The 22,049-nt window shown below is 35.6% G+C and overlaps 1 protein-coding gene across 1 annotated transcript in view; it reads right to left on the bottom strand.

The window, feature by feature from the left end:
• Positions 1-22,049, bottom strand: part of LOC108705322 (titin) — a 192,593-nt gene that overhangs the window by 129,718 nt on the left and 40,826 nt on the right. The window contains exons 26-29 of the mRNA XM_041563241.1: positions 4,701-4,958; positions 1,122-1,379; positions 508-765; positions 103-360 (exon numbers count right to left, since the gene is read on the bottom strand). Coding sequence (XP_041419175.1) covers positions 103-360; positions 508-765; positions 1,122-1,379; positions 4,701-4,958 — 1,032 coding nt within the window. The remainder of the gene's footprint in view (positions 1-102; positions 361-507; positions 766-1,121; positions 1,380-4,700; positions 4,959-22,049) is intronic.

The following is a 22,049-nucleotide window of genomic DNA, read 5'->3' as shown; positions in this document are numbered from 1 at the left end:
ATGGTTTATTATCATTATAAAAAGGACAATTTTCTTTAATCCCATACCCAGAGCAGTACTCTTTAGTACAAGCATATTGATATGATTCCCAGGTATACTAACTTGTGTAGTTAGATGTATTTGTACTGTCTCCTCTCACATCACTTTCTCCAACGAGAGCAGTTACAATGAAGATGTAATAATTTCCTGGTGTTAAGCCATCAATAACAGTAAAATTAAAAGCCACATATTTGCTAAAGTTTGAAGTTCCCAGGATTTGGATCAAAAAAGAACTAGTATGTCCCTCTGGTATTTCCCAGCTCAGAGAGATAGAGTTAGTTGTGACATTGGATGTGGACAGGTTCTTCACTTCTCCGGGTTCTAAAACCAATCAGTGAATTGTGTTAGGATAGAATTACAAGAAAAGTATGTACAGGTATTTTAGAGAATGTAACCATAATAAAATACTTTCTTCTACACTGGAGCTTCAGCCTATGATACTTTGCCTTTCTTCATTGAGCTACTCACTTGTATAGGTAGATGTGTTGGCACTTTCTCCTTTTATGTCATTAACTCCAACCAAAGCAGTTACAATGAATGTGTAATAATTCCCAGGTATCAGCCCATGAATTGTTGTGTTGTTTAACGTAACATTTCTGCTAAAGGTTGCATTTTCCAGGATAAGGATCAGATAGGACCTGCTATTTCCTTCTGGTGGCTGCCATCTTAGTGATACAGAAGTGGTACTGATGTTGTATATGGCCAGGTTCTGTACTCTTTCAGGTTCTGAAATTCATCAAAATATTGGTAATTAATAGCCCCAGTGCACACTCCATAGCTCATTTGAGGAATGCATCCTATAATAGTATCACAAACTTTATTTTTTATTATCTACTTTATCTATGTATCATCAATTCCATATACATTGTATATCAAAGAGGAAATTGTATTTTAGCAACAATACTGAGGGCAATGCTTGAATTAACATTGGCACAAAATTCAAACGATCTTCCTTTCTTGTCTTTAGTATATTAAAGGATTGATAGTACTCTGACATTCCTACATAATTTACTAGGATGATGATAAGGCTAAATACCAGTATTTGGTAAAATAAATGTACTATTATTCCCAGGGATACTCACTTGTGTGGGTAGATATATTTACACTGTCTCCTCTCAAATTACGTTCTCCAACACCAGCACTTACAATGAATATGTAAAGATTTCCCGGTGTTAAGCCATCAATAGTGGTAAAATTAGAAGTCGCGTTTTTACTAAGGTTTGAATTTTCAAAGACTTCAATAAGTAAAGAACTAGTATTTCCTTCTGGTGGTTCCCACTTCAGAGTTACAGAACTTGTTGTGATGTTGTATGCAGTCAGGTCCTTTACTTCTCCAGGTTCTGAAACCAATTAGTGAATTGTGTTAGGACAGAATTACAAGAAAGGTATGCAAAATAAGCATCCTGGGTTTGCATGCGCTAATATTACTGTACAGATATTTTAGAGAATGTAACCATCATAGAATACTTTCTTCTACACTGGAGCTTCAGCCTATGTTACTTTGCCTTTCTTCATGGAGCTATTAACTTCATCTATGTCACTATCTCCAACCAAAGCAGTTACAATGAATGTGTAATAATTCACAGGTGTCAGCCCATTAATTTGTGTGTTGTTTAACATAACCTTTCTGCTAAAGGTTGCATTTTCCAGGATAAGGATCAGATAAGACCAGCAATTTCCCTCTGGTGGCTGCCAGCTCAAGGATACAGAAGTGGTACTTATGATGTATGTGGCCAGGTTCTGTACTCTTTCAGGTTCTGAAATTCATCAAAATATTGGTAAAACACTGGAGATTAATAGCCCCAGTCCCCACTCCTCATTTGAGGAATACATCCTATAACATTATAACTTTTATCTACTTTATCTATGTATTATCAAATTCCACCTTGCCAGGTTTTGGATAAAAAATAAAATAATCAATTTTAAACTGATGCTATCCCCATTATTCAACATTGCTTATTATTAAGAGTATCATATATGTGGTATTTATTAATTAATATGTCATAAAATCCATATATATGTGTATACAATTTATATATATTTAACTTAATTTAACTTAATTTAATATAAATTAATGGAATGTTTCTTTATGTAAATACTCGTGTATGTCGATATGTCAGAGTACTTGACTTCCACCGAGAGTTGAGACAAGGAAAGTTTATGCTCCGTACTTTACTTCACCTGAAAGTGTTGAGAACATGAAAGTATATGCCCTGTACTTGACTTCACCAACAAAAGTTGAGGCTAAGAAAGGATATGCCCTGTACTTGACTTTACCAACAAGAGCTGAGACAATGAAAGTATGTGCCTTGTACCTGACGTCACCAGCAAGAGTTGAAAGATTATGCCCTGTACTTGACTTCACCACCAAGTTGAGAGCAGGAGTATATAATTCCCAGGTATCAAGCCTATAGCTTTTCCTCTATTTGACTGAATTTCATAGATTTGAATCTGAAACACTTGAATTTTCATTGGTATCTGCTATCAAAGAGTTACTGTTGTAGAGTTGATCATGCAGAAAAAAGTCTCTAAAGCGCTTAAGGTACTTCAATGGATACACCACACCACCTTGTTGTAAAATGATTTCTATTAAAATCTTATTAATCGTATTGTCCTATATTAAGTTAAAATATTATATTTAAGCAATATGTCCAATATCATTAGATATGAAATATCTGTCCTCATTGGAGTTGTGAAAAAATTTTGACTAAGCCAAAAGTTTTTCCATTCCTAGTACTGACAGCCACCTCTCCTGTGCCAAGTGCCATAAGCAATGTTGGCATCCATTAAGCACTAAAATCTTATCTAAAATTTTGGTGTTTATGCATTCATTGGTGACCCTCTCCAGAAGGTAGGTCAAAGCATTTTGATGCTACCAAGAAGAGTTCTGTTTTTACTTAATATTAATAATGAATAAATCTAAAGATCAAAGAATAATTCCTATGTGATCTTGACCTGAAATATGTGTAAACTTCATGCAAGAAACTAGAATTTATCCATGTTCTCATGAGGAAGGGTTGCATCCAGCTGGGAAATTCTTGAAGTCACGTGGATGAAAATGAATCATCAGAGGAAAAACAATAAGTGGAGAGTACAAGCTGTCCTTCAGAGCAAGAACTGGTAACAGCAGCAACATGGTTACTGGTACATTTGAAATTGCTAGCTCCAGCACAAGAAAAAGAGTTATTATCAAGCTGTATACATTAAACATACACGTAATCTCCTTTTAACTCCCTCATAACTATGAGTATTAACTAAAGTTATTCTTTATATTAAAAAGCTATTCTAAAGCTTCTCTCTCCCTCCCTCCCTCTCTCTATATATATTTAGTAGTATACATGAGTTTATGTCCTTTATTTACTATGCATTTTCAGTCCAGTTCAGTATAAAGTTTGTTTTAAACATGTACACATACTTTGCTTTACTTTTATTTTACTGATTCAACTGTTGGCAAATATTATAATCTCTATGTTTGTAGGTCCTACAGTAAGTAAACAGGAGTTATGTGCAAATAGACATAAAAATAAACTCTCTCAAGATTTTTCCATAGGCAGGGCAAAGTTGAGATTTATAATATATGTGATATAAGCATCAGTAATTAATAAGCAGCATGATGTCACTAATTACAATAGTGCTGTCCAACTTCTATGGTACAGAGGGCCAGAAATTTTTCTGGTCTACATGGTGGAGAGCCGATAATAGAAGCCAGTGTTAACCATTCCCTGTTTTTAGACAACACCCACTTAAAACCACACCAATGTTACCACAAGACCATGTCCACATTAATAGCACATCAAAAAACCAAATTGTTAGTGCTCACTGCAGGATGTCACTAATATGTGAAAAAAGTTGTCATATTAAGACATACCCTTAAATCCATATACCTCCTCCTCCCCTGTGTATAATACAGTACCCCCAGCATATGATTAAACACCTTAGGGGCCCCTAACAATAATTAAAATAATAAAAATGCTTACAAACCCCAAGAACAAATACCAGGCTTATGTTCCATAGGGATCATAGGACAGGCAGAGTATGGCACACACAGGGAGCATATTGCATGCAAAAGACAGGGAAACCTAGCAGGACCACTCTAGAATGTACTACATACAGTGACACAGTGCTGGTGGCCTGTTAGCATTTTGAATAAGGTGTAAACAGGTGAACAATGTGGGCAATTTCAGTCTGGGTCTCAGTGTGAACAGTACAGGGCTGTAGGGATGTGAACAATAGATGTGTCACAGGTGTGAACAATGCAGGGCGATTACATGTGTAAAGAATTACAGGATTACAGGGTGAATTTGAGGTTTAAACAATGCAGGGGGCAGGTAATCTCTGTAGTCATACTTTTTAAATTTTACACATGGTAAGCAAACACAGCAGGCAGACTTTTATGTGGAGGGTCACATAAGGGGGGCCACAGGCTGCCAGTTGGACAGCCCTGCCTAAGAACATTTTCATCAGCAACAGCAGAGATTGGGAACATTCATAAAGACTGTTTTTAACAGATAAATTATACTTTGAAAACCAACAACACTTTAGGCACATTGCAATTTACCCTGCAAGTTGCCCCTTACTCTTAATGCAGCACTGCCTATGTTCATGTAGCTGCAAATTATTTTATTGTTTCAGTGCAAAAAAAGAAACATAACACAGCTTACTTGTATTGGTAGATATCACTGAGCTCATCCCTTGTACATTAGTTTTACCAACAACAGAAGTGACCAGGAAGGTGTAATAATTTCCAGGTATCAGCTCTCCAACAGTAACAATACTTGAAGAAATTGTCATGTTAAAAGTTAAATTTCCCAGGATCTGTATGAGGTATGAATCGACATTTCCCTCAGGTGGATTCCAGCTCAGAGTCACAGAACTGGTTGTTCTGTTAAGTATATTCAGATCTATGGGTGCTCCAGGTTCTATACGGAAAAAGTAAATTTACTAATTTGAACCAGTAACTTCTCATTCTAAAATGTTTAGGGAAAGTAAAAATGTAGATGTGCCACATTATTACCCACAATGTATAATGCTCATTACCAGAATACAAGCATAACAGCACACACCACAACTTGCAAGTCATTTACCAATATGGATGTAACTTAGATAGGCATGTGGGCTATGTGCATTATATCTGTGAAACGTACTTATCTGTTATAGTGATGAGTTCTAGAACAAGAAACAGAGCAAGACTGCAACAATAAATGTGCCATGGCAAAGGGGGGTACTTAATGCTGAATGACTCTATTGACTTAATAATGGTTTGGTGACCTGTTAAAAGCAAAATTATTTTTGGTTGCTATGAGTTACTGAACCCAGGCAAACTTTTGTGTTCTATTATATATTGGACCAATTAATAAAATTTTTGAATTCCATTGTTTCACAATTTATCACAATTTTTAGGTAGGTACCAGCTTCATTTTACCTGTCTCTTTAATTCCAGTAGAGTAGACTGAACGTGTAATCAGTTGAATCTTACAAAATTTGGTGCAAGCAAACTGATTTTAGTATTACTTTTTTACTGCAAATAGAAAATGTTTTTTACTTGCTTTTGATAATAAGAGTTTGCTTTTAATTCTGTTTTTATGCCTGCTTCAGGCTTTCTTATATAAACCTAAAGTTTACATGTGAAAATTCAATGGCAGGGACTTCATTGCTTAGTTCAAATGCATAATGACTGCAGCTATATCACATAACTGACAACTACCCAAAGCCAATGTAGAATGCAGCAAGAATACACCTGATACAGATAAACCTAATATCCACTTCATTTTGTTTTTATATTATTGGAAACCCCCATGGCACTGGGCCAATGAGCTGAGTTAAGAAACCCAGCAGCAGAAAGAAACCTCAGGTGGCAAAGGGACTAGGACAGCACATGGAGACCCCCTTTAATGTATATTAAATCTAGGAATGATATGAGAAACAACAATATTGTTGTTGCATGTTCTTGCATTTGTTGTCTGGTTTTACTTATAGTAACTGTTGCTTCCCTATAAAGAGCATTCAACAGGAATGTACATACATCTCCTGGTTTCATGTCTCAAATTTCTGAAAAAATTACTCCACTTTCATCTTAGTGAGGGTAAAATTTTTTAGTTGAATCAGAAGAGACACATACGGGGGCTATTTTATTATTGGTTGGTATATTTTATGAAGTAACAATTTCCTGATTGAGTCATTCCAGCTAGGAAAACAAACGAATGAATGCTTTCTGCTCACAAATGATTTGTATCTCATATCATTTGTATCTGCATTAATTCTCACCACTACTGCTGACCTCAAAACAAAGTAGTTCTGATTAATTAATGTATTTTCTGTGATAAATGAGTCAATTCATTAAAAGGCTTTTCTGACTTGCAGCAAGGAAAGTGTTATTAAATGAGGAAATTTATCAATATGCTTGAAATCTTTCTTGATTTTTCTAGATTCTTGAGTTCAATATTTGACAAATCTGCCCCCAAACAGGTACATAACCTCCAGAATCATACAAAAAATACAGTGTTTATTTCACACCTGGTTATGAAAATAATCTCTATAGCATTCATAATTTTCTCTCAAAACAAACAAGAGAAGTAAAACACAGGGTGGTTATGTGATATGGTACCATTGACTCAGATAAAAATAGACTACATTGGCCTTTGAACTGGATATTGAAGACCTAGATTTATTCAATCCGCACCAAAGCACCTCAAAGGAGAAAAGAATATCTTTGGGACAATATTTATCTGGTTATATTTAGTGGTTATCTAGGAAATGCACTGTCTCCTAGCTTGGCAACTGTTATTAAACAGAAAGGTTGCAGCCTTTGTGATGGATATGTGAACACTAGTAATGATTTGATCTCTTTCAAAACAAAAACTTGAGTTTCTACACAGAAATTAGATTAAATTCTGATACCCTAGTGGCTCCAACATGTCTGTTAATACCACCAAAAGAACAATAGGCAGAGTTGGCTGGGGAAGATAATCCTGTCACCTAGGCTCTAATACGTCTATACTCGCCACTTTTAGAACAATAGGGGTTTACTGGGAGGTTGGGCCAAAAGGGGCATAAAAGGAGCCACCAGGAGAGACTTAGAAGTCAGTCTTCAGGGACAAGGGGGAAAAGGACTCCTGCATGTCAGGCCTACCGGTATACTACTGTTCAGCCATTATTTACTTGGAGTCTTCTTGGGACTTTGAATGGATTTATGTGAGACTCTAGAACTGCATTGTTGTTTTGTATAGGAGGATTTGTATCTTCTGTTTTGCCTTTGGACCTTATAAAATAAATTAGAAACTATCATGTGGTTGCTCTCCTGTTTGTTCTACATGCTTTGGATATGTCATTTTCGAGACATTTGGTGGCAAGCGACGGGATACAAGGCATCTTAAATGGGATTTCACAAACCCAGTTATGAAGCATGGAACAAGAGCTGGCTGTCTGACTGTCCTTCAGGGATTATGCATTAAATGCGGACTCAACTACATTGGGTTTACAAGATACCAAATGGCTGCCATTATAGGCCAGCATGCAAGGACTCATCACCCAGACCAATCAGATGTGAATATCCTTCTAAAGCTTGAGAGAGAGCATTCAGTGTCCTCTCTACTTACTCCACAAATTGGGGAGGAGTTGAATCTTCATCTTGCCACCTCAGAGGACTTAGAGATAGAGGCTGCAGTGCAGGGTGCATCCCCTGATCCACTAGATCAGGGATCCCCAACCTTTTGAACCCATGAGCAACATTCATAAGTAAAAGGAGTTGGGGAGCAACACTAGCATGAAAAATGTTCTTGGGGTGCCAAATAAGTGCTGTGATTGGCCATTTGGTAGCCCCTATGTGGATTGTCAACCTACATTGAGGCTCTGTTTGGCAGTGCACCTGGTTTTTATACAACCCAAACTTGTCTCCAAGCCTGGAATTTGAAAATAAGCTCCTGCTTTGAGGCCACTGGGAGCAACATCCAAGGGGTTGGAGAGCAACATGTTGCTCACGAGCTACGGGTTGGGGATCACTGCACTAGATGATCCCATAATGGATCTTTATCATTCTCTGTTGGTGATTCTGGGGACTGATCTGACTGTGCCGAGAGACTGAAACTGTTAAAACTGAACATCCAGGAAAGTCAAGCAAGGACCTCACATAGCCAGGAGATGCATAACCAGGGAGCAAGTCCAGAAATTCCAAAACATGTGGTAAAGTTAACACATGCCACTTTCCCTTCTTTTAATGAGGACAAAGAAAGTATTGATGCTTATTTAAGGACTTTTGAAATCATGTGTGAAAATTATGAGGTCCCTAAGACTGAGAGGACAAAAACATCAATTGCCATACTTATTGGTAAGGCAATTGATGTTTCCCGAGAAATGCCGTACCCACAATGAACTGACTATGATGAAGTTAAATGGGTAGGGATGGGCGAATTTGACCTGTTATGTTTCAACAAAAATTTGCCGCCGACGCCCATTAAAGTCTATGGGCGTCAAATTTTTTGTTGCGCATCGAAATTTTTTTGATGCACGTCTTTTTATTTTGTCGCACAACGACATACAAGTCTATGGGCGTCATTTTTTCTGCGAAACAAGGCAAAAAATTCACCATCCCTATAAATGGGTACTTTTTTAACAACTATGCCATCTCATCAGAGACCTACCGGCAGACATTCAGAGCTCTAACCAAGGACCCCACAGACACTCACTGGGTCTTTGCTAACTACATACAGTGCACCTTTGACCAGTGGCTAAAATCTAGTGGAGTGCAGTCTCTTGAGGACCTATGCCAGCTTTGTTTAATGGAACAGTTTTTGGAGCTACAGTATGTTCCCCTGAAGTTCGTGAGTTGGTTTGGGACTGATCCCCTGGTACCCTAGAAGAAGCTGCTAGACTTGCAGATAAGTATGTGGAAAGTCATATGCAGTTAATACAGGGTAGTCCAGTTCTACCGGCTCATATACTTCAGCCTGTACACCAAAGCTATCTACAGGACACTCGCAAATGAACTTCACCTCCCCATCACCCAAACGGACACCAGCCAAGGAGTTGCACCATAAAACTAAGAAGTGTTTCAGGTGTGGCTCTGGTTCACATTTACAGGCTACATGTTTACTACCACCCAGGGTATCTATACCAAAACAATCTCAGCGTGTTGCTTTGGTAACAACTGAAATGGCTGAGATTGTGCTTCAAATAATATGTTGGTTTCCAAACCCATTGGGGAATATCTTGTTATGGGTTTGCAAAGAGCTGACCAAATGAAACAACCATGCCACGCACCAACACGGAAATCCAGTTTACAGAACTCTAAAGTTTATGTTGGAAATCTTGGCTGGTATGGCAACAAAGCTGAATTAGCACAGGCTTTTGGGGTCTATGGACCTTTGCAACGGATTTAGATCGCTCAGAAACCCCCTGGCTTTGCATTTTTTAGAGTTTGAGGACCCTCAAGATGCAGCAGCTGCAGTTCAAGGGCTTAATGGGAAAGTTGAATTCTCCATTAAACAAAGTCTCAGGAAACATATGAATATGCCTCTACAGACCCTTGCAACAAGGAACTACAGGCATCGCAGGAATCCACTGAAGGTTTTACAGTTTTCCCAAGCAAGTTTGATTGACAGTGTGTCTGGGCCTCTCCCTACTGAGGGGAGCCCCATAAATGCACATCCTCTGAGGGGAAGCCATATGATGGATATGTGAACAAAAACTTGAGTTTCTATACAGAAATGAGATTAAGTTCTGATACCCTAGTGGCTCCAACATGCCTGTGCATACCACCAAAAGAACAATAGGCAGAGTTGGCTGGGGAAGATAATCCTGTCACCTAGGCTCCAATACATCTCTACTCACATCTTTTATAACAATAGGGGCTCACTGTGAGGTTGGGCCAAAAGGAGCCACCAGGAGAGACTTATAGGCAAATTTATCAAAGAGTGAAGTTCCGCCACTAGAGTGAAATTCCGCAGCTCTCCATTCATTTCTATGGGATTTTGAAAGGTGTATTTATCAATGGGTGAAAGTGAAATTTCACCCTTTGATAAATATGCCTTTAAAAAACCCATAGAAATGAATGGGAAGTGGCGGAATTTCACTCTAGTGGTGGAACTTCACTCCTTAGACGTCAGTCTTCAGGGTCAGAGGAAAGGACTCCTGCACATCAGACCTACTGCTGTACTACTATTCAGCCATTATTTACTTGGGACTCTTCTTGGGACTTTGGATGGACTTATGTGAGACTCCAGAACTCCATTTGTTGTGTTGTATAGGAGGATTTGAATCTACTATTTTGCCTTTGGACCTTACAAAATAAATTGGAAACTGCCATGTGGTTGCTCTCCTGTTTTTTCTACATGCTTTGGTTATGTCACTTTCATGACAGCCTTCACCTATTTTACTTTCCCTTTATCATTTTAGATACTGTAATTTATTGTTTACGATAACCATTGTGATAGTTTTACTGATACCTGTAATGAAAAGTTACCACTGAGCCAAGAATGTCAAATCTACTATAAAGGTGAGGTCTTATACCCACAATAACATTTTTAGGCAAGGATTCAATGTGCCTAAAATTCAGACCCACACACTGTTTTCTCCTCGCTGTTCATTTTACTAACATACTATTAATTTTTTCATTTAAATAGATTAAATGTAAAGATGCTTACCCAAGTATGTAGCTATGGCCATTTGGTTCCCTTCTATAAGGGAGTCACCAGCAACAGCAGAAATGTAGAATGTATAGAAATTTCCTGATATTAAATTGTCAACTGTAATATTCTCTGAATTCAAGCTGCCATTAAAAGTTGGAAATTGTGCAATCCTAAGCACATAAGAACTAAAGTTTCCTTCAGGTGGCTGCCAGCTTAGAAAAACAGCATGCTGGGTAACACATAAAATAGTTAAGTTCTTGACTGTTCCAGGTACTAGAAAGAAAATAAATAATAAATAATAAAATATAACCAACAGGACTATTCATGGTATCTCCTAATAGTATAAATAAATATCAGTATGAAGATAAATAAGGCTCCCTCAACAAAACAGTCTATGCCAAGATGTCAGTCTTAATGTAGTTATAATCATTTACTTAAATACATAACATTGTAGAGAAGCTTAGCCATGTAAGTAGATATGGCTGTGCTGTTCCCCTCTGCAAAAGAGTCCCCAACAACAGCAGAAATATAAAAGGTATAGAAATTTCCAGGTACCAGACTGTCAGTTGTCACATTCTCTGCATTTAAACTGCCATTGAAATTTGGAAATTGTGCAATCCTAAAAATGAAAGAGCTAAAGTTTCCTTCTGGTGGTTGCCAGCTTAGAGAAACAGTATGCTCAGTGACACAAACAATTGTCAAGTTTTTGATTACTCCGGGCACTTAAAAGAAAATAAATATAGTGTTAATATAACAGGATCCAGTTATAATTTTGTTTTGTATGTCTTCAAATATGTAGAATTCCAGAAAGTCTAAAGTTGAAAGTATAGATACAGTTGACTTCACGATGGCCTCAAATATCTTGCATAATTATCCAGTTGTTCAAAAAAAATATATGCATGTATTAATTATAGTTATTCATCTTTTACTTATAGTAGAGGTGCTTACCCATGTAGGTAGAGATGGCTGTGCTGTTCCCCTCTACAAAAGAGTCACCAACAATAGCAGAAATATAAAATGTATAGAAATTTCCAGGTATCAGATTGTCAGTTGTTACATTCTCTACATTTAAGCTGCCATTGAAATTTGGAAATTGCGCAATCCTAAACATGTAAGAGCTAAAGTTTCCTTCTGGTGGTTGCCAGCTTAGAGAAACAGCATGCTCAGTCACACAAACAATTGTCAAGTTTTTGATTCTTCCAGGCACTTGAAAGAAAATGAATATAGTGTTAATAGTAGAATCCAGTTATGAATTTGTTTTGTACAGTATGTCTTCAAATATGTATAATTCCAGAAAATGTACAACTGAAAGTATAGAGTTGACTTCATGCTGGCCTCAAATATTTAGAATAATTGTCCATGTATTTAAAAAAACATATTTGTATGTACTGTATATTTCATAATTATAGTTATTCATATTTTACTTATAGTAGAGGTGCTTACCCATGTAGGTAGATATGGCTGTGCGGTACCCCTCTACATAAGAGTCACCAACAACAGCAGAAATATAAAAGCTATAGAAATTTCCAGGCATCAGATTTTTTTTTTAAGACATCAATCATGTAGAGTTCTTAAAAATGTAAGGTGGAAGGTACAGATATGATTGACTTCATGATGGCTTCAGATATCTTATAAAATTGTTTTCAAATTGTATTCAAAACATATTCATGCATATATTAAAGTAATTATTCATCTTTAACTTTTAACATTTATTGAAGAGGTGCTTACCCATGTAGGTAGAGATGGCTGTTCGGTACCCCTCTACAGAAGAGTCGCCAACAACAGCAGAAATATAAAAGGTATAGAAATTTCCAGGTATCAGATTGTCAGTTGTTATATTCTCTACATGTAAACTGCCATTGAAATTTGGAAATTGTGCGATCCTATAAATGTAAGAGCTAAAGTTTCCTTCGGGCGGTTGCCAGCTTAAAGAAACAGTATGCTCAGTGACACAAACAATTGTCAAGTTCTTGATTCTTCCAGGCACTTAAAGGAAATGAATATAGCATTAATATAATAACAGGAACAAGCAGAAAACTTGTTTGAAAGTCTTCAATTATGTAGAGATAAATGTGGAAGGCACAAATAGAGCACACTTCAAGATGGCTTCAAATATCTTGTAAAAATGTCCCAATATAAGCAAGCTGTATGTTTCAATTTCTGTTATTTAAAATAAATGAAGTTGTATTTTTAAAAGAAAATCTAGCAGCATAAGCTTGTCAGAGGAAGGTTGAAGCTGTAGTTCCCATTATGCCATTATGTTTATCACAAAAGACAGAACTGGAATCCCAAACATATTATAGCTTTAACCTTTTTTTGTTATGAGTACATTTATTAATTTAAAACCTTTCAATATCACTGAATACAGCGAAAAAGTGATATCACATTGTGACACTGGAAAGGGATGACTATAATAATACTATTCTACAGTGGAATATTTATATTTTATTAAAAGTGATCAATGATGCATACTAATGTATCAATTTTGTTGACAAAAAAAGATTTTTGGTTGATAAATCCATGTCCACTGAACTGTCAACTGTTTTACATTAGTATCGAGTTTCATCAGATGACAATTTGCATGGCCTGTCCCATTATTCTAAATAAATATTAATACGCAGACAAATTAAACCTGACTACACAGATATGTTCTCAGTATTTGTAATAAAATAATTTCAATATAAACCATGCTTATAGTTTAATTTCCAAACATCATAAAAGAGATTTGGGATATTAAGGGGCAGATTTATCAAGGGTCGAATTTCGAAGTAGAAAAAACTTCGAAATTCGAATATCGAATAGAATCTTCCGACATTCAAATTTGAAGTTGGAGGATTTTATACATTCTACTTTGAATTGAACAATTCGAACGATTTTATCGTACGATCGTCCGATTTTCCCAAAAAATCCTCCGACTTAAAAAACTTAGCAAAACACACAGGAGGTCCCCCATAGGCTAAACAGTAATTCGGCAGGTTTAAGTTGGCGAAGTATTGAAGTTGAAGTTTTTTTTTAAAGAGACAGTACTTTGATTATGGAATGGTCGAAAAGTCGAACAATTTTTACTTCGAATCGAAGTCAAAGTAAATTTGAGTCATAGTATCCTATTCGATGGTCGAAGTATCCAAAAAATTATTTTGAATTTTGAATTTTTTCACTTCGAAAATTCCCTCAAATTCACTTTGACCCTTGATAAATCGGCCCCTTAATGTATTTTTAGTAATCTTGGTTCAGTAAGACATATCACAGCTAAAATAGCACCTACTTGTATATGTAGATATCGATGCACTGTCTCCTTGTATGTTTGATTCCCCAACTAGAGCCATAATAAGGAAGGTATATATATTTCCAGGTGTAAGTCCTTCAAAGCTAACCATATTAGATGATACAATTCTGCTTGAGGGTGAATTGTCAAGAATCTGAACCAATGAAGCACTTGTGTCTAAAGGCACTGTCAGGCTAAATGATGTATTTCCCTGAATCTGAATGAGGAATGAGCTGCAGTTCCCATCTGGTGGATCCCATTTCAAGGACAAAGATGTATAGCTGATATTGTATGAAGCCAAGTTTTTCACTTTCTCAGGTTCTGCAACAAGACCAAGACAGAAATGTCTATTTAATGGAATAATGGCACCCAACATATTTTCTACTCTCTGCAAAGTTATTTAACCTATTAGTGAAGGGTCTTCCTATTCCTTATCTACCACATAATAATTAAGGTTTAATAATTAAATATGAATTGATTTGTAATTTCTATTTAATAAATAATGATGTTATTATTAGACACTATTGGCAACGAATAGGCACAAGAAAGCTGTAAAGATATTCAGAAAACTTTGCTCTGTTTTTGTTTACCACTGCCTTCTAGTTTATAAAATTGTATCTGTAACTTTTTTTAAAGAAATACAGATTTATTTAAACGGTAAACTGTTAAACAGAGGAGCAGTGCCTTAATATCTCCACCAGGTTGAGCATTTCCTATTCTTGTCAAATTAAATTTTGAGTATTTCAGGTCTTTCCAAGAGCATGGCTGCAATGAACACCATAGAACTCATTGACCAAGTGCACTTCGAAATAAAGCATATAGAACAGTGTCCTCCCCATGAAAACAGCACTGCCTTTAGCAAGTGGAAAAATGTAGGGTCCCCTCTCCCACCCACTATCCATCCCATAAGTTGTGTGTCATTCAAATATATGTTAAGAAACGCTGGTGAGTGTAACAAAGCTGTCATTCCCCTTCATGGATAAATTTAAATTGTTTTCACTACTCAATGGCAAAGAATTTGAGTTTCTTATGTATTATACTTAAGGTCTACAAAGGCATATGAAGAGATTTATATATGCGAATGGCACAAGTGCAGAAACACTAAGACACAGATTTATTAATTTGACCCTAGGTAAATGTGCCCCAGAATGTATAGAAATTTCCAGGTGTCAGATTGTCAGCTGTTACATTCTCTACATGTAAGCTGCCATTGAAAGTTGGAAATTGTGGGATCCGAAACACGTAAAAGCTAAAGTTTCCTTCAGGTGGTTGCCAACTTAAAGAAACAGTATGCTCAGTGACACAAACATTTGTCAAATTCTTGATTCTTCCAGGCACTTGAAAGAATATAAATATTGTGTTAACATAATACAGCAGCAACTTGTTTTATAGGTCATCAATTATGTAGACTCCAGAATGTGTAAAGTAAAAGGTACACATTTTAATTTCATGATAGCTTCAACTATCTTGTCTACTATCTTGTATGCAGGTATTGAATTTTTTAGCGTTCCAGGTATAAAGTAAAACGTACAGTGAAGAAACCACAAGTTATTTTCCATAAATTCAAATCTTAAATTTTAGTTTGAATCCCTCTCATATTATATTTTTATAATTTCAGGTACATTATTCCATTTAATACATAAGTGACTGCCATTGGAAAAAATATGATTATAAAAATATAATCATCTATATTATAAAATTAATAGATGAGATTTTAAGATGCAATTCAATTCTGAAAAACTTATCTCACTGTTTGTCACGTGAAAATTCTATTGAAGTCTATGGGAAAAAACTGGAAGTGAATTTGGAGAAAAGTTTTTTCTCTTTGAATTGAATATTGTCCATGAGTTTTAACATGATAAACCATGATAACATTTTTCGCTGAATTGAATCTGGCCCATAGCTAGTATAACATTTCAGAATGACATGTTAAGGCTTTATATACCAACTGCTCCCATGAGAATATGCATTATAAAGTACAATGTACAAACTATGTAAATGTATTAAGAGAAGCTTAAATTTCATTGGCTCACTTAACAGCTATATTTCTTTTAGCATATTCATTGGAACTATTTTCACGTTTACACACATCATAAAAAATAGATATAGCCACTTATTTGAATGTAGTGTTAATATTGGTGGAACAGTAAATCTTTTAAAAAAGGCACCTACTTGTATATGAAGATAACGATGCACTGTCTCCTTGTATGTTTGATTCTCCAACAAGAGCCGTAATGAAGAAGGTATACATATTTCCAGGTGTAAGTCCTTCAATACTAGCAACTTTTGATTTTATAATTCTGCTTGAGGTTGAATTGTCAAAAATCTGAACCAATGAATCACTCGCGTTTCTTTCTGAAGGCACTGACAGACTGAATGATGTATTTCCCAAACGCTGAATAAGGAAAGCACTGTAGTTTCCATTTGGTGGATCCCATTTCAGGGACAAAGATGTACTACTAATATTGTATGAAGTTAGGTTCTTCACTTGTTCAGGTTCTGCAATAAAATCATGGAAAGAAATGTATATATTTATTGCAAAAATATTTCCCTTGATTTTTAAAATGTTTTTTTTTAAATGAAACAACTAGTGATGGGCGAATTTGCGCCGTTTCGCCATAAAATTCGAGAATTTCACGCGAAATTCGCGAAACGGCGAAAAATTTGCGAAATCGCGTTTTTGACGCCGGCGCCCGTTTTTTTCGGCGAATCGCGCAAATTCGCCGCAAATTCGTGGCTGGCGAATAAATTCGCCCATCACTAGAAACAACTGTAAACTTTAACAACCTAAAAATATATATACAGTACACTGTTTCTATAATATGGAATTCATGTCAAACTAATCCATTGTGCTCACTGACTTTGGGCCTGCTGTACTTTGTACAGAAAGTAGAATTCCACTCCTGCCAATTACATGTTATTTTCACAGGTCATTACCAATGTAAAATCAGATCCTGCTTTGTACATTTCCACGTGTCCCCTAAAGATTAATTGGCATGTATGATTGCTTCATGCAGAAACTCATTCCCACACAAGAGTTTTATAGAAAATTATGAAAATGATCTATTAAGCTTAATATATTTCCAAAATGCATATCTAGAAGAAGGAAAACAACCAAAAAAAACTGCTGAACTAAAATACTGAAAATATATGAAAAATAATGTAATCATTTATTTTGTAATTTAACATGGTGCACACGTGCAGTGGTCCCAACACCATTCCATGTTTGTCACCAAAAGTTGCCAGGAGCTGCCAGTCAAAGGGACATTAGTAGGAGCACCATATCAAGCCTTTCTGAGCTATAGGTAGCTTGTTTCCCATTATTTTGAATGGTAAGTAGTCACATGCAGAGAAAAACATTTTGACTGTTGGGTTCTCATTGAAGGTTAAAATACCATGCACACAATAAGGTAAATGTTTCCTATCCCACACTGGCTCTATGCATACATTTAAATGCATAGGGGAATGGCAGCATTAATATTTTGTTTTTTGCAGATGTAAGAAGTTACAAGTTTAGTGAGTCTAATCCTAGACAGACATTATTGTGTTTTCATTATGATGATGATTATTATTATTATTATTATTATTATTATTAAACATGCATATTTATGAAGCCCCAAACATTCCACAGCACTGAACAGTTATCAGGGTATATACAGTGAACATTTCATCATACAGTCATTATTATGGAAAACTGTAGGTGTATTGGTGTGGTCCTCGTCTGATTTTCAGACCTGCATTCTTAATATCTGGATGATTCTTTACTAGCTATTGGTTGAGTAGGCCTGTCAGTGGACCCTATACATAAGCTTCACAATAGTTTAAAATTGTGAGATAGCACCCTCCTCCTAGTTTACACTACATTTATTATTTTTAGTTAATAGTCTTAATTTTTTTAATGAATTTACTAAATATTAGAAATCTACTTGAAGGAGTCAGGGAAACATGGCACTTGAGAAAAGTGAAGGGCAGGGTTAAAGTGTGCAAAAAAAAGTATGGTGTTTATTTGCACTTTGTATCCTGCCCTGCAGTTTGTAAATTACCTCTATAGAGTTAAATTAACTATTGCATGCCTGTAATGCTGCCATATTTTTGAATAGTTGAACATTTTACAATAATAATTAATACTTTATTGATCTTAATTGTATTATAGTTAGTGTAAAAATGCTTATTCATACAGGGAGATTTCTTGGTGCTGTCCCCCTCTGCAAAATATTCACCAACAGCAGCAGAAAAATAGAAAATATAGAAATTTCCAGGTGTCCGACTATTAATTGTCACAGAGGTTAAATTCAAGATAGCATTGAAGGTTGGAAATTGTGAAATCTTAAACATGTAGGAGCTATAGTTCACTTAAAGTGTCTGCTAGCTTAGAGAAACCGTATGCAGGGTGGTACATGCAATTGTTAAGCTCTTGATTTTTTCAGGCATTTAAAAAAATATTAGTAATAGAATAGCAAGCCACAGCAGCAAATTTTTTGTAAATGTTGTATTGTGTAGCAGACGTGAAAATGATGAGTAGAATGTGCTAATATAATGTGATTCAGTTTCTGTCCTTATTAAATAATCCAGTTGTGAGTTTTAAATGTTTAACATATGAAAAGCACAAATTCAATATTTTTTCATTTCTATTTTTTAAGATTTCAAAATAGCAAAAGTATATTTTGATAAATCTGCCTTTAATAATATATTACAGATATTTTAGAGACTACTAGTAACATAAAACCTAGTCCCATGCCTATACTGCTTTGACTTTGTTTACTGGGGCTACTCACTTGTGTAGATAGATGTGTTTGTACTTTCTCCATTTATGTCACTATCTCCAACAAGAGCAGTTACAATGAATGTGTAATAATTTCCAGGTGTCAGCCCATCAATTGTGGTGTTGTTTAATGTAATATTTCTGATAAAAGTTGAGTTTTCTAGGATTTGGATCAAATAAAACCAGTAATCTCCCTCTGGTGGCTGCCAGCTCAGGTATATAGAAGTGGTATTGATGTTGTATGTGGCAAGGTTCTGTACTCTTTCTGGTTCTAAAATTGATGAAAAAGTTGGTTAGAGTAACTGAATATTCACTCATGATTCTGTATTTTTATAAAATATTATGCTTTCCAAATAAAGTAAAACAATGGAGCTATGACTATAGTGACTTTACCATACCTACTCTTCAGCTGATGGAAGGCATAAATCTTATAATTATGTGGATACCACTTACACTATTATTTATCATCTATTACTTTAAACATGAAAAATTATGCATCGCATTGGGGACGTAAGCAGTGCTTCCAACGAATGAACCTTTTATAGCAAATTGACTGAGATGAGTCTTTACAATAATTCAAGTATTCTGATGTAAAAAAAAAAAAACAACTGTGACTATTTTTAATTTGAGCTTCCTAAATTTGAATGTTCAAGATTTATTAAGCTCATATGTGTAGTCAGAGGGAGGTGGCTTTTCCCAAACAATCTTTTATTGCAACTAGACTAACATATGAACTGTGTTTTTCTCTTCTTGGAAGTGGGCTCCTAGATAGAATTTAAAGTTAATGCAATCTTCTTCCTGCTAAAATTACACTGTTATAGGGGAAACGTGCAGGAAAAAATATTTTTAAGCTTGCCATTTTGGGATTCCTGGCATCAATAAACAATATTAATGGATTCTGTGCACATTAATTATTTAATTTATATATAAAGGACCCTATGGTCTAGTTATTTTATATGCATAAACTTAATGTGGTACAATGTTGTACAATGATTTTGAGCTTATTCCCTAAGATACTCACTTGTGTAGGTAGATGCGTTTCCACTTTTTCCCTTTATGTCACTATCTCCAACAAGAGCAGTTACAATGAATGTATAATAACCTCCCGGTGTCAGCCCTTCAATTGTTGCATTGTTTAAGGCAACATTTCTGATAAAAGTTGAATTTTCCAGGATTTGGATCAGATAAGACCAATACTTTCCCTCTGGAGGCTGCCAGCTCAGGGATACAGAAGTGGTGCCGATGCTGTATATGGTCAGGTTCTGGACCTCTCCAGGCTCTGACATGGAATGCAAAGATTTTTCTCAAATGCTTTAGCTCTTATTTATATTAGTACACATTTATGAATAAATACTGACAGCGTTGTCCTACAGTTGTGTGATTTTTCTTTGATAGCTCATTCTTTGAATTGACTTTGTTTTCAATCAAAATGTTAATAAACGATAAGGGTGTTGTGTCCATAGTATTGTACACAAGATGAATGTATTCAAAGTGTGCCAATAATCTGACTTGAATGAGTATTACATAGTAAGTAAGGTTGAAAAAAGACACACATCCATCAAGTTCAACCTTTATAGGGGTTTTCTTTTTTTCTTTTTTTTATTTGCCTAAGTGCAAGTTGATCCAGAGGAAGGCAAAAAAAAGCCATCTGAAGCCTCTCCAATTTGCCTCAGATGGGTAAAAATTCCTTCCTGACTCCAAAATGGCAATCGGACTAGTCCCTGGATCAACTTGTACTATGAGCTATCTCCGTTAACCCTGTATTCCCTCACTTGCTAAAAAGCAATCCAACCCCTTCTTAAAGCCATCTAATGTATCAGCCTGTACAACTGATTCAGGGAGAGAATTCCACATCTTCACAGCTCTCACTGTAAAAAAAAACCCTTCCGAAGATTTAGGCAGAACCTCTTTTCTTTTACAAGAAAAGTATGTACAGGTATTTTAGAGAATGTAACCATCATAAAATACTTTCTTCTACACTGGAGCTTCAGCCTTTGTTACTTTGCCTTTCTTCATTGAGCTACTCACTTGTATAGGTAGATGTGTTGGCACTTTCTCCTTTTATGTCAATATCTCCAACCAAAGCAGTTACAATGAATGTGTAATAATTCCCAGGTATCAGCCCATCAATTGTTGTGTTGTTTAATGTAACATTTCTGATAAAGGTTGCATTTTCCAGGATAAGGATCAGATAAGACCAGCAATTTCCCTCTGGTGGCTGCCAGCTCAAGGATACAGAAGTGGTACTTATGATGTATGTGGCCAGGTTCTGTACTCTTTCAGGTTCTGAAATTCATCAAAATATTGGTAAAACACTGGAGATTAATAGCCCCAGTCCCCACTCCTCCTCATTTGAGGAATACATCCTATAATATTATCACTTTTATTATCTACTTTATCTATGTATTATCCAATTCCACCTTGCCAGGTTTTGGATAAAAAATAAAATAATCAATTTTAAACAGATGCTATCCCCATTATTCAACATTGCTTATTATTAAGAGTATCATATATGTGCTATTTATTAATTAATATGTCATAAAATCCATATATATGTGTATACAATTTATATATATTTAACTTAAATATAAATGAATGGAATATTTCTTTATGTAAATACTCGTGTATGTCAATATGTCAGAGTACTTGACTTCCACCAAGAGTTGAGACAAGGAAAGTATATGCCGTGTAATTGACTTTGCCAGCAAGAGTTGAGAACATGAAAGTATATGCCCTGTACTTGACTTTACCAACAAGAGCTGAGACAATGAAAGTATGTGTCTTGTACCTGATGTCACCAGCAAGAATTGAAACTAGGAAAGATTATGCCCTGTATTTGACTTCATCACCAAGTTTAGAGCAGGAGTATATAATTCCCAGGTATCAAGGCTATAGCTTTTCCACTATTTGACTGCATTTCATAGATTTGAATCTTAAGCACTTGAATTTTCATTTGGTATCTGCTATCTAAGAGTTACTGTTGTAGAGTTGATCATGCAGAAAAAAGTCTCTAAAGTGCTTAAGGTACTTCAATGGATACACTACACCACCTTGTTGTAAAATGATTTCTATTAAAATCTTATTGTCCTATATTAAGTTAAAATAGTATATTTAAGCAATATGTCCAATATTATTAGATTTGAAATATCTTTCCACATTGGAGCTATGAAAAAATTTTGACTAAGCCAAAAGTTTTTCCATTCCTAGTATTGACAGCCATCTCACCTGTGCCAAGTGCCATAAGCAATGTTGGCATCCATCTAAAATTGTGGTGTTTATACATTTATTGGTGAACATTTTGATGCTACCAAGAAGAGTTCTGTTTTTACGTAATATTAATAATGAATAAATCAAAAGACCA

The sequence above is a fragment of the Xenopus laevis genome, chromosome 5L (assembly GCF_017654675.1).
Source record: "Xenopus laevis strain J_2021 chromosome 5L, Xenopus_laevis_v10.1, whole genome shotgun sequence".
Classification (NCBI taxonomy): domain Eukaryota; kingdom Metazoa; phylum Chordata; class Amphibia; order Anura; family Pipidae; genus Xenopus; species Xenopus laevis.
Note: the sequence above shows the minus strand (reverse complement) of the source record. Positions and strands in the feature narration are given on the sequence as shown.